Source organism: Panonychus citri, unplaced genomic scaffold, assembly GCF_014898815.1.
Source record: "Panonychus citri isolate SS breed McGregor unplaced genomic scaffold, ASM1489881v1 Contig00138, whole genome shotgun sequence".
NCBI classification, from domain to species: Eukaryota; Metazoa; Arthropoda; class Arachnida; order Trombidiformes; family Tetranychidae; genus Panonychus; species Panonychus citri.
Genome location: NW_026515543.1, coordinates 4,180,564 through 4,193,975, shown reverse-complemented (window position 1 = coordinate 4,193,975; position 13,412 = coordinate 4,180,564). Strand labels below are relative to the sequence as shown.

Sequence of the window (13,412 nt, the reverse complement as noted above, 5' to 3'; positions counted from 1 at the left end):
AGCCAAAGTTGAGGTAAATTGTTGCTTCTGGGCAGAGTTAATTGTCTCTCAACTTGATAGGAACAAAAGTGATCAACAAAGTGAATCATTTTTATGGTCTCTGTGTAAGTGGAAATTTATTCAATTCAAACAATTAGTAAGACAATTATTGTTAATTTACGTTTATGTCTTTTTATTTGTGATGATTAAGGTGGAAAAGATTATGAATATATTAGTATAAATGTTTATCTACAATGGAATCAATATATTTGATTAATAGATTGGATCTGAAGATGGTTAAGTTGTTGATGAGAAATATTGATTTCTTTTTTGAGATGAGTGAATTGTTGACTTTTGTATTGGGACGATAAACAAAACAATATGTTAATTAATGTTCTAATTAATTTCCTTTGCGACCTAAAATGTAGGTGTATGTGTTTTCAGCTTCCAGTGTCCACTTTCCAATGACCCCCACAGATACAGTTAGAACACCATCTCATGTCCCATGTTCGTGATGAGGGCGATTTAAATTGTGATTGGATTAAGGAAATGGCTGAACATCGAGTACACAGACGTATATTACCATTGATACCATCTTTAGCTCCTAAAGCGATATGACGAACGGTGTCCATCTTGGTGCATTTATAGTTATCAACGGCTCCATCAACCGAATGAGTTTTAATGTGATATTTAAGAAATGGAGCTTCAACTAAATATTGAAATTGCAAAGGCGATGGATTGATAAATATTGTTGGACTGGCAACTCCTCGAGCTTTCAAAGTTAAATCCATTTGGGTGATGAGAACTTGATTGGGCAGTGAACAGCATTCATCGAGAAAACCTTCATCAGGCTCATTTCCCATGGTAGCAACCAAACGACTGAGTAATTTAAACACCAAAGAAATAACGTCAACATCTTTGGAGAGGATAACGAAATCAGGAAGACAACTTTCCTTAATTAAACCCCATATTCTAATGATTACCAGAAGCTCTCGAAGGGTATTTAAAGATTTAGGATCGTAAATCAAACCTCCTGAAATTGCAATAATAAAAGAGAATCATGAATTAATAACAGCTGATTTGGAATAAGAAGAGAGATTAAATTCTTGTAATATACTTACACCAGGGAAACGAAAATGATTATGAAATTGTTGAGGAAGTGAAGCTAAAAGGAACAAGGCTAAATCACCAATCCACTGATTAAGATGTTGTAATGATTGAAGAATACTTGTTTCAACATAGAAATCTTTATGTTCTAATACAAGAAGAACCTTATCCACATTTTGATAATGAGGCTCATTTCCTTTGGTTTGGATTAAATTGCTTAACATTTCTGCAGGTCCTTCTTTGTCCACATTAACACTTGGTCGAAGGAGAGATTTCAAGAGGTGGGAAATTGAGTTGAGCATGAAGAGGGTGTAGCAATCTCCTGATTTGTTTTGGCCGGAGGTACCACTATTGCCTTGGTTGAGACAACGATATAGCGATGCTTTGATGGCTAAGAAACGATTGTAATACTTTTGCTGGAGGGCAAGGGTTTGCCTTTGCATGAAACCATCATTTAACATATCACAAAGAGTGTCAATTATTGTTGGACGAAGACAAATAATTATATCCCACCAATCATTACCACTAACAAGACAATATTCAAGCATAGTTTGTAAAAAGACAGGATTAAAAGTTGCTTTTGGATCGGTGACCGGTGGAACTCTGTAAACAAATAGTTGAGAATTAGTGTCCATAAGAGCGAGAGCGAAACCACTCCAAGAAAACTGCATATCCACGATGTTGGAAATTGTTGGATTTGGTGTTGATTTCATATTAACCATACCGAACTTATTGGATGGATTGTTCTTGAGTGAGATTGAATTCAAATTGATAGCGTAGATGGATTGTAAATTTTCACGATAATAACACTTGACGGTATTATCTCGGTAAGAAACCATAATGTATGAAAGAGGTGGATTAAGATCATACAGTGAGACTCGAGGTGTTGCCAATGTGACGATTGGTTGATGATAATTGGCACTAGATGAGTATTGCCAAACTGTTGTCTTTGGTGTTGATTGATTGGATTGACTATTGCTATTAAATTCATTGTTGGAATTTGAGTTGGTTGAATTTTTCATTTGTTGATACATTTTATGTAACTGTACAGGTTTCTCTCTAAGAGCCCAAAGTTCAACTGTTGATCCCAGCGAGCCAGATGCACCCACTACAACTGCATCAGCTGATTCTCTTAATATAAATTTTAAGTGATTAACATAAGAGTATCCATTGGAATGTACAACATCATTTGAACAATTAAGGTAAAAACTTGAAAATGGTTGACTTGTTATCACACATCTTGTTTTCTCGATTCCCATATTAGAGTTTTGTAAGCTTATTGATACTCGATGACAATTGATTGAAGAATCAACTGATCCATTTGATGAGATTATCAAAAATTTACCATCAGAAGTGTAACAAATATCAACAACTTTTAACTTGGATCGAAAATTTCCCAATATTTTTGTACCCGTGACAATTGAGCTATCAGACAAATAACAAGCACACCAGATAAGTCCACTTGCTGATACAGCGATAACACCTTGAGCTGGTTTACCACCAAACTGTCTAACCGATGCATTGAATTTGGCATTGATAAATTTTTCACTATAAGCATATGAGGTATCTTTTTTGTCCATGGCAATGAGAGATTTTATTCCATTGTGGAACCAAACGGCTGATAGTGTTCTCTCTCCTTCAAAGGCAGTAAATGAATTAAGAAGATGCCATTCGTTTATCAGATAATCTTTGATGGACCAAATCTCCACTTTACCAAATGCATCTCCGATCAGTAACCGATTCCCACTTACATCCCAGTCAAGAACGGTAATATCCTCGTTATGTCTTGTCACTCTAAATGTAAAACAGTGAAAAAGATAACAGTTAATTTGAAAGTGAAAATTTTCTTTGACATGATCCAGGAAAAAGAGTAATCAACTTATTCAAACTTACAGATTAGGTTCATTAGGAAGATTTAAATCGACAACATAAATATGAACGGCAAGATATTTAGGTTCACTTTCATGTAGATCAGTGAAACTTGTAAAAGCAAGAATATTTTTATTTGACAAAGATGAGACACAGCGTCGATCAACCAACCTGTGGAAAAAGGAAAATGACAAGAAGAAGAAAAAGAAACAGAAAATAGTTAGAAAAGAATAGAAAATCTAAACAGCCCAATAATTACAAACATACCAATCATTTAATCGTTTAGAAGAAGATGAACTAGGACAGGTAACCGAATAAACAAGCTCCATGGTGGGAATAGAAAACACCAACAACAAAAATGAGAGTCAGAAAAACACACAACACTTTCCACAGATTTCTCCTTGTAACCGAGTCTCTGTTACTCTAACACATGGCTAATTTCAGCAAGAGATCAGGTTGATTGATAAAGGAAAACTAGTAAACCAAAATAAAAGAGATTGAAATAAGCCAATTAAATGAAAATTTGTTCAACAATCAACGCAGACAATTAATTAACAAGAAAACTTTAAAAATTGGAACAAAAAAATGAGAAAAGTGAACCAAAGACCGAAGCGCATGTGTGAACATATAAGAGAACCAAAGAAAGCGCCAAATTCAACTACCAAGAAAAAACGAATTCTAATCTAATTATTTAATTGTAATTCCAAATTAACTGAAAAATTTAACAATACAATTTATGGTAAAAATTATTACGAGAAGATTGCTTGATATAAATTGTCCGTTTACGAAAATTCAAACGAATGAAGGTTTGAAAGGAATGAAAAAAATATTCGAGAAATAAAATCAATTAATGAATAAGAAAATTAATCAAAATCAAATCTTTTGAGATGAAAGTTATTAGTTGATTCAATCAACTTGATTGGAGGTTTTTGCTATGAATTAGTTGCTTACAATTATTTTGCTTTCTTTATTTTTATATTTACAGGTACCAAGTGATTAGTACTCCTGATATTTACCTTTTCCTTGGTCTTATTTTGATCTATTTTGATGTTTAAATCAAAATAACAATTGAACAAATTAACCTTCGCCAACGGGCACAAATCGGCTTAATTGTTTTTCAATCTCTTTTTATAAATACAATGTAACTCAAAGCAAAACAGTCAAAAACATTTGATTCTCATCAATTTAAACAGATTATTCTGATTTAGAAAGTTTCAATCCTAATAATCGTCTAAACAATTTAAATCTATCTTTTTATGAAGTGACTTTATTAAAGTTCAGGTATAAAAAGGGCATGAAAATCGTGACCATTTTCATTTTTGCTTTCGACTTGACCCTCAAAAGTTAACCAAAGTGTTTGAATTTTTCTCAACAAAATGAAACTTTTAATTATCCTGGTGTCAATTTTCATCTTAAATTGTGCTCCAGTTGATTGTTCTCATAGTTATCCAGATGAAGACGAAACTGGACCTTACCTACCGAGAGAAAGTTATTACAACAATTACCCGAACCCTTATCATCCTCCACCTCAATCTTACCCTCAACGCATTCCCGATCCTTACGCTCAACCATATCCTCGTGCTTACCCTTACAATCCTGTCGGAGGCCACCAAGAGTTCGAGGAAAGAGCATTTCGATTTCCACCGTTCAAAATGGTACCAGTTCAATTTCCATCATTTGGATACTTTGATCGTTCCAAAGATTCACCGCAACCCTTGTATCCACCTCCCTCTCCACCGACTGACCAGTACATGAAAGGAAAGAAAGTCCGAAAATCGAAAAAAGTAAAAGAAACTCCGAACACATCGGACTCTGATCCAAAAGTCACCTCTCCGACTAAATGTAGTTGTGCAAACTAATCTTGAAACTTAATTTTTATCAATTTTAATATTAATATAAAAAAGAAAGATGTATATCATTTACATATAATTTATAAAATAATTGATTAAAAGAATACAATTTACAATAATTATGAGCCAATGATGATAATTGATTATTCTAATGATGTTCTTCGTGTTGTTGTTGGATGAAAGCTTCAGATTCGTGGTCAATATGATGACCACTTTTCCTTTTATAAACATCATTCATAAAATCGTTCAAAATATCGTTGAATTGTTCAGAAGATCGATTAAGTTTATCCTCTAAATCACCCGAAGATACCATGAGCTTTTCAATTGTTTCCATTTTCGTCGTTAATTTATACATTTTGTGTTTCGCTTTTCGGGAAAGTCGAGCAAGCCCATTAACCTGTTTACGAATATCTTTAATCATTCCTTGCCCCTTAATCCTTAAATCTCGTATATAATTATAAGAATGAAGCATTAATCCATAAAAAAAGTGCATCCGTTTCCTGCGAGTTAAATCAACGGCCATTGCTAATCTGTGTTCAATCTCATTAGCTCTCGAAGTTGCATCAACTAATCTACTTGATTGATAATTAGCGTAATTTTTTATCCTGAACATATCATCGTGAATTGAGTTAACATCAGTTGATTGTCTTTCATGAGAGTAACTTGATTGCTGATCAAATCCATCAGATATTAATTTCGGACGATTGGTCGTCACTTTTGGATCAAGTTGATATAATTGTTGATGATTAAATTGTGGTTGATGAAATTGATTATGAAATCGAGGTTTTCGTTGAAATTTATCACTTTCGAATGGAGGAAAATACCAACCACTTTGTGTTCCAATAATACCTATTAATCAAATAGAATCAACAATTTAATTAGATGTTTTCTTTACAATAACAACAATAATAATATCGATTCAAGATTAATAATCCGATTCAGGGATTAAGAATAAGATAGATAAGATCGAGTGAAGATTAAGACATCAAATGATAATCAAAGTTTACAATTAAAGGTAAAGAACAATCAAATTAACGTCCTGAAAATTATAATACTAACAATCAATGACAATTAAATCATCTTTTGTTTACCAGCTAAAAATCATCTCTGATTAGTGAAAAAAAAGTTAAGTTGATATGAAAAGATACAAAATGATGATAATAGTAATTAAATGGAAATGATCAGGTAACAATAAATTGGTTAATTAATTGATTGTTACCCTTATAACATGCGAATCAGAAAATACAATAAGAAATTAAATTGTCAATAGAATAATCAAATTATTATCAAGGTTAAAAGTTCGTTTGGCTCATTGTTTTGATATCGAGACTCTGGATATCAAGATATTAAATTGTGATTAATTTACTAATCACATTGTTGTTACATGTAGTTGATAAAATATTTGATTCTAATAGCAATTTATAAATTGTTAATCATATTGGATATTATTTCTTTCCTTAAGAAACAAAACTTATCAAACAAATTCAATGTCAAACAAGTAAACTAATCTTTTAGATTAAAATTGAGAAAAAAAAAGTTAAATTGTTTATCATTAACATCGTCATTATTATTAATCAATAACATCGAATCCATAGAGATTAGTGATTGGTAAATTGTTATTAGTTAAATAATAAAAATGATAATAATATCAAGGAAATTAACTAATCATGAAGGGTTGATTAACATCGAGAATGTATTTTCCCGCAATTCTAATTGTTATTGTTACGTGTTCACTGTTGAGTCTATGGAGATTTATTAACATTTTGGTTAATCAATGAACGTTTTTATCATTTGTTGTGATCAACAAGCAATTTAATTTATTATTATCACTATTTAATAACAATCGAGTGTATGAAATAATGATTAAGCTATTATACAGTCTCAATTGATTGTTTGATGGATTGATTGCTTTTTTTTTACTAATACTTCATTAATGGTAAATTAACAATTAATAACAAGATAGATTTTCTAATGACAATATAATTGTTTTGTTCATAATTAAATCTATTAATGATTTAATTGAAGAAAATAACCAAAAAATTGATAACGTAATCAAAATATTTCTTATAATGATTAACAATCAAAGGATTAGCGGGAAACTATTACGTTATGATTAACAATTGAAATTTAAATAATTTAAATGAATAATTTTCTAGTTGATAACCAACCGAGTCTCTGATTTCCTATGGATATCAAATTAATTGTTGCAATTGTTTTTCTCGTGTTTTGATTAGTTAAAGAAGATTATGATTAGTGATTAGTGGTTATGATGATGAAAGGAAAAGGTTAAAATCAATTGATTGTTAAGTTTTTCATTTTCACTTCTCAGTTGATCATCGCTCGATTGGATTTGACCTTTCGTGTTAATTGTTGTTGTTTAAATTAAGTAACAATTAAGGAAATGACTTTGAACAACAAGGTAAATAGTAACAGTAGTAGTTAATGAAATAACTAAACAAATGAACATCAAATAATGACAATTAAATGATTGCAATAGTCAACTAACTTTACTGATGGTGATTATTGATATTGATTTTTTTGTTTGTTTGCTTATTGATCATGTTAATTGCAACAATTTGATTAACTGTCTATTATTTTTGTGTGACTTTGTTTCAAGGGAGATCCCAATAGATCATTAATCAACCACTAATTGTTAACATAGTCTAATTGCAAAAATAACCTTGATTATTGGTGAAAAATGTCAACAAACAAGTTTCGATAGTTTTTGTTTAATCAATTAACTGTATTTAATTGTATTCTCACCAGGAAACGTTTAGAGATCAGATTTTGTGTTCAACTCGAAAATTGTTAACAATTACAATGTTTAACTTAATTTCTTCCGTTGGAGTTTCTCTTGGTTGATTCTAACAATTTAACCTTAAATAACCTTCCAAGTATATGAAAGTTTTCCCAATAAATATTAAGTAGTTAATCATGAATTATATTCAACACTCTGATCGTTGAAAATTGTAACAACTCCAATGACATTCAGTGGATATAATTACACTGAGAATTCATTTCTACAAACAATTCACCAAACTGACAATAATCAAATGGATCTAAGAATCGATTGTTTCAACAGGTAAAATGACACCGAAACACTGAATGATATGAATGGATAGAAGAAGAAAATGAAAATTGAGAATTAGAATTTGATTGAGAGAAAATGACTTACATTTGGCAAGAGAACACAAAGTGAAAGTTAAAAGAAGAGTAAATTGCCGATTAATCAACATGAAATTAGATTAACAGGTAAAACAATTGGTGAAGAAAATTTGGCAAAAGAGAACAAAAAAAACAGAGAACAATAATTGTAAAGATGATTGAATGGTCATCTATCGTTTAGATGATAATATTCATTGGAATTGTCCAGTAAGAGAAGAAGAAAAAATCACAAAGGTAAATGAGTTGATTGCAATTAGAGAATAAATTGTTGGTGTCACTTGATCTTTTCTCCGGGTTTTCTTTTTGCACAATTGATAGAAAATCCAAATTGTCTAAAGTTGAGGCCAATTCGTCATCATGAACACTATTATTATCATCTCATTGGTGAAGATAAGGAGGGTGGAGAAAAAAATAATAAAGGAGCCAAAAAGTGAAACAAGTCGAAAGAGAAGTAGAAAGAGAAAAGTTGAACTTGAGTCACTTATCCATTAGAAGTGTTGAGAAAGAGAAATTAACTGATTTAGAGAGAGAATGAGAGAAAAGGATTAGTCAACAGGATTAATTCCACTAATTAGAATTTGGTTTAAGTTCCTGACAATTTAGTGAAGGTGATTAAGCGGATTGATGATTGGTCGATTCAATTTGGCGACAGAATAGAAAGAAAGACAATCAGAAGAACCGATTGACTTTCGGGGGAGAAGAAAAAATGTCTGCCGTTTCTTTGGAATCAAAGAGAATAGAAAATTGGAAAATTGTTTTTCTTTTTTCTTTTTCTCAAGGTTTTCAATCATTTAGATTTATTTTGATTCACTTAATCTATTTCATTGGAATTAAGGAAAGTGTGAATTAAATTAGAAATTCATTTCATTTCTATGGCCGAACGTTAGTTAATCCGTTACACAATCAAAACCCTCAATTTCTATGGTGTAATCTCACCAAAACAACGTAATTGTAAGTAAATAACCTTTTTCGTATTTAGATAATATATTTAATTTTTTCTTTCTTTCTTACCTGTTGCATCCATACCCATTTACCTGACAATTTAATTGAATAATTATTAGTGAATCAATCAAATTTATCTTTGGTGGTACCAAATCAACACAAAACCCCAAAACACTGGGTTAATAATTTGGTTGATCACTGTGACTTAATTGTTTCCGTGTTTGTGTAATCATCCAATTGTTGGAACAATGAACCATACATACTGATTGTTGATTAACTGGACACTAATCAAGTTCATTAACATAACAATCAAAATGAAAAAGATGAACCTTATAAATGGTTAGTGAAATCTCAAGACACTTGAAGGTTTGTTATCCTCCGTAACTGGTCAAGAGTGTTGTTTATATCTTTAAGATTTTCCCTACGGTCAACTAAGTTACTCTTTCTAATTGTTCATCTTATTCAATACTAATCTATTTACCTTTTTCTTTAAATTTAACTATTTCCGTTTACCTTAGTAAATTGTGATTCCTGTCAAGTGATTCGTTGATTAGATTGGAAAATTAATCACCTCTAAATCCTTATCCTTTTGTTTTGTGAAAATTATTCCTCTCCAAGTGGATTTTTAATAAGATGTTTGGAGAAACAATCAATACAACCGTAACCAATGTGAATGTCAATTAAATTAATGACAATCTAATCATCATCATAATCTTTATCCATTGATAATTATGTAAATTTTTATTTTTGGAATATGTGTTAAAGTGTTATTTAGTTGATTGTTGAATGACCTTGAATGATTTAATCATCAATCCTACTGAGCAATTCAATCAATGAATAGACAATCTCTTTTTTTTGTATTTTCCTAAGAAAAATCAAAGTAACGACTGTTATTAATCAGAATCTCAATCAATTGAGCAATCTTGCTAATTGTAACTATTGATTTTGACTAATTAAGGGCACAATTTAGGGTAATAATTGTCTACAGTGATTGAAGATTGATTAACAACCTTGAATTGTTGCTCATGTTAATATACACAATTCAATACTGATGGTTTCTTTACGATTCTCAATACTAGAGATAATATATTTCATCTATGAAGTTTGATACTCAATTGGCATATTTCAAGGTTGGTCTTAATTATTCGTGAAAGAACAATCATTTGAAGAATTTTGAACAGATTTTAATCAGTCAATAATAATATCACAAAGCAATTGGTATTGCTAATTCGATTACTAGATAACTTTTACACAATTGATCAGATTAAGCACAGGAATGATAATATCACAGTAGCTTGAAAAATTTCTAGTTTTCAGTTCTTCAAATGATTATGTTCTTGAATAACCTTTATATTGACCTTGAAATATGACAATTGAGTATCGCAAACTTAGACTTATCGGTCAAGTAGTTTGAAAATCGTGATTATGTTGTATTTGTGTGTGAGTGGAGGTGTGAGTGATTAAGAATTAAATTAAAAGATGTAAAACTTGTTTTATATCCACGAATTAATCAACTACCAAAAAAGAGATTGCTAACAATTAGATTAACAATTGATTTCTTGTTTATCTTTATTTTGATTGTTAATTTTAATTCTTTACTCCATTAAATCCCAATACAAGGTAGAAAATTAATTTATTTTCTTTTCCATCATCTATTCAATTTGCAAGGACAATTTTCAGTCATTAACAATTTAGATGATGATTAACGGTGATTGATTTACATCATTCTCAATAGTTGAATGAATTAAATCAACAGGTTACTACAATCAAATTGACAACTCGATTCTGATTCCTGATTATTATTTCACTTTTATTGAAACTTTTTATTTTCGCAACAATTTAACTGATCATATTTTGTAAACAATCAAAAGCTTTTTTTAATTGTTCAATTTTTTATTACTAATCATTTTAATTTCTATTAAATCGATACAAAATCAATTTAGATTGTTCAATAGAAATTAGTTTATCAAATGAAGTTGATTAGTTTGTCTGGCGTTTATTGTGGACTTTTAATTGTTGCAAGTAAAAAATGACAAGATTAAACATGCAACTGGATTTAAAAAGGTAAATATGATTATCGCTTTTTTAAATTGTATGAATAATTGGAACAATTAACTGGATTGTACTTCTAGGTGGAGATTAGTTTATTGACAATAACATCGAGAATATTTTCCCACCGATGAATAATTAGATCTAAACTGGTGTAATTGGGACTGGACGATGGACACTTTGAATCGATTGTGATTTAATTGTTTCTGGCGATTGGAATTGTTGGATAATAATTGGAGATCCCTTGCTTTCTGATCTTTTAATTGTTGATGTTTTAGAGACGACGAGATGATTTGTATATTGAACAAAAGTATCGCTGAAAGGGTTTTGTGTATCACTTGTTCCCGTTGAACAATTAATATTTTCGATAAGAATCGAAGTGGATAAGGTTGGATAATCACTTTGGACGATTTAATTGCTGACACTTTGAATGCTGGAAATTGAGGATAGATAATCCTAGATGAGATTTTACTCTGTGAAAAATATGTTGAGTTAATTACTGCTGTTAGTTAATCGTGACAAGAAACAGATAAATTATTTCATAAGAAAACTTTTCTTACCTTGAACCTTCAATGATTTAGGCTGATTGCTGGTGCTCTCAGGTATATCTGGTCCCCATACTTTGTAACAATTAACTGCATCCGATGAATAATAAACTAATCACAATCTACCATTTGGATCAGTGTAACCATATCGACCTCTAACTACACCGAGATCATCTTTAGATTCTTGATCAAATTGTTGTGATCCTAAAAGTCCAGTAATCATCACAAATCACTAATCCAATCATAACGAACAAAGCAAAATTAATCTATAGAGAGAAACTAAGACGAACTATTAATTCAACAATCAAATTAGAAATTTGATTAATTTACCTAAACTTTAAAATTATTGTTTGATTAAAAATTATTCTTAATTGTTGATTGTTAATGTTGCCATGAACAAGAATTGATGATAAATGTAAAAAAGAATGAAAAACAATATTTAGTAAATGTTATTTACTATTCTCATTTAATTGTGGGCGATTTTTTCAGAATTACAAGTCAACAAAAAAATACGATATTCAAAATGATTAACATTTATTATTGAGTAATTTTAGACTCTGGTAAATAATGTAGGCGATTAAATTGTGAAGCAACGAGGGTTCATCAAAACGGAAAACAAAAGTTAAGGAGCAAAATCGTTGGGAAGAACATTGATATTTAAATCTATCATCATTAACTACAAGTAACTAATCAACTATTGACTTTGTACCACGATGACCATTGATTTACCTCGTCTATTTGATTCGCTTCATCAACTATTGTCTCATGAACGGATCACTTTTCTTTCGATCATTTCAATCAAAAAGCCATTTGCTCCAAATGGTTAGTCGAGTTATCTTTCACTGTTATGATTCCATTACCAGATTAGATTCCAAAGCTGAGACATTGGACAAACTGAGGTGCTGATGAAATATTGACTTTGTTTTACGATCATTTCGGTAACAACAAACAATAATAACCATGTAAAACATACCGACAAGCATTACAATAAAAAAAATCAAACAAAGAATCCTTCATCATCAAAATGATAAACGGCCCCAGTTTGAATATGAACTGTTGGCTCTCGATGAACTGTTGGATCTTCGGGCTCGATGGGAATAGAGCTCTTTAAATCGGTAACAGTTGAAATAAAATTTCGAAGATCAACAATAGTATGCATGGGATAAGCTATCCAAGAATCGACTTGACTTGTCCTCTTGTGTCCTCACGAGAAAGATTTGAATGAATAAATATGGACGCCAGCTCCAGATAATCTTGCTAATCTTCTGAATAATAATGAATGCAAAGAAAAAGGTTAATAAATATTCATTCAAGTGAAAGTATCAAAATTACCTTTCAATATTATCTTTATTCCAAATTCTGAAATCATCCTGAGAATAATAAATGAAACATTTCGATTGAGAAAATTATAGACAAAACAGTCCAATAATTACAAACATACCAATCATTTAATCACTAAGAAGAAGATGAACTAGGACAGATAACCGAGTAAACCAAAATAAGAGAGATTGAAATAAGCCATTTAAATGGAAATTCGTTCAACAATCAACGCAGACAATTAATTAACAAGAAAACTTTAAAAATTGGAACAAAAAAATGAGAAAAGTGAACCAAAGACCCAAGCGCATGTGTGAACATGTAAGAGAACCAAAGAAAGCGCCAAATTCAACTACCAAGAAAAAACGAATTCTAATCTAATTGTTTAATTGTAATTCCAAATTAACTGAAAAATTTAACAATACAATTTATGGTAAAAAAATTAATACGAGAAGATTGCTTGATATAAATTGTCCGTTTACGAAAATTCAAACGAATGAAGGTTTGAAAGGAATGAAAAAAATATTCGAGAAATAAAAACAATTAATGAATAAGAAAATTAATCAAAATCAAATTGTTTCATTTCTAA

At 30.5% G+C, this 13,412-nt stretch overlaps 2 protein-coding genes and 2 long non-coding RNA genes across 7 annotated transcripts; 1 reads left to right on the top strand and 3 right to left on the bottom strand.

Annotated features, from left to right (window-relative positions):
- Positions 1-145: 145 nt before the first annotated feature.
- Positions 146-3,538, bottom strand: LOC128393587 (mediator of RNA polymerase II transcription subunit 16-like). Its single transcript, XM_053353776.1, has 4 exons — positions 3,223-3,538; positions 2,980-3,126; positions 1,097-2,880; positions 146-1,009 (listed from the first exon to the last, which is right to left on the bottom strand). The coding sequence occupies exons 1-4, from the start codon at positions 3,282-3,284 to the stop codon at positions 420-422; spliced, it is 2,583 nt and encodes an 860-aa protein (XP_053209751.1). The 5' UTR covers positions 3,285-3,538; the 3' UTR covers positions 146-419.
- A 1,278-nt stretch (positions 3,539-4,816) lies between these two features.
- On the bottom strand, positions 4,817-9,121 carry LOC128393583 (uncharacterized). 3 transcript variants are annotated; one of them, XM_053353771.1, is made up of 3 exons: positions 8,982-9,121; positions 7,981-8,485; positions 4,817-5,654 (listed from the first exon to the last, which is right to left on the bottom strand). In XM_053353771.1, the coding sequence occupies exons 2-3, from the start codon at positions 8,039-8,041 to the stop codon at positions 4,954-4,956; spliced, it is 762 nt and encodes a 253-aa protein (XP_053209746.1). In that variant the 5' UTR covers positions 8,042-8,485; positions 8,982-9,121; the 3' UTR covers positions 4,817-4,953. The 3 variants fall into 3 exon arrangements, with proteins under 3 accessions (XP_053209746.1, XP_053209749.1, XP_053209747.1); XM_053353774.1 differs by having other exon boundaries at positions 7,981-8,334; positions 8,982-9,120; XM_053353772.1 differs by having other exon boundaries at positions 7,981-8,347; positions 8,982-9,117.
- Positions 8,495-9,624, top strand: LOC128393586 (uncharacterized). The gene is made up of 2 exons (XR_008326231.1): positions 8,495-8,921; positions 9,032-9,624. It is a non-coding gene; the product is annotated as an uncharacterized LOC128393586 (long non-coding RNA).
- A 1,264-nt stretch (positions 9,625-10,888) lies between these two features.
- Positions 10,889-13,116, bottom strand: LOC128393585 (uncharacterized). 2 transcript variants are annotated; one of them, XR_008326230.1, is made up of 4 exons: positions 12,948-13,116; positions 12,839-12,876; positions 11,522-12,771; positions 10,889-11,434 (listed from the first exon to the last, which is right to left on the bottom strand). It is a non-coding gene; the product is annotated as an uncharacterized LOC128393585 (long non-coding RNA). The 2 variants fall into 2 exon arrangements; XR_008326229.1 differs by having other exon boundaries at positions 12,839-13,116.
- Positions 13,117-13,412: the final 296 nt, after the last annotated feature.

What these genes read in the sequence shown, in the direction of transcription:
- LOC128393583 (XM_053353771.1), bottom strand. Translation starts at nt 8,041, where the DNA reads ATGTTGATTAATCGGCAATTTACTCTTCTTTTAACTTTCACTTTGTGT. An exon ending in TTTGTGTTCTCTTGCCAAAT is followed by an intron (nt 5,655 to 7,980) that starts GTAAGTCATTTT and finishes TTTGATTAATAG; the next exon opens with GTATTATTGGAACACAAAGT.
- LOC128393587 (XM_053353776.1), bottom strand. Translation starts at nt 3,284, where the DNA reads ATGGAGCTTGTTTATTCGGTTACCTGTCCTAGTTCATCTTCTTCTAAA. An exon ending in TCTAAACGATTAAATGATTG is followed by an intron (nt 3,127 to 3,222) that starts GTATGTTTGTAA and finishes CTTTTTCCACAG; the next exon opens with GTTGGTTGATCGACGCTGTG. An exon ending in CTTCCTAATGAACCTAATCT is followed by an intron (nt 2,881 to 2,979) that starts GTAAGTTTGAAT and finishes TTTTACATTTAG; the next exon opens with AGTGACAAGACATAACGAGG.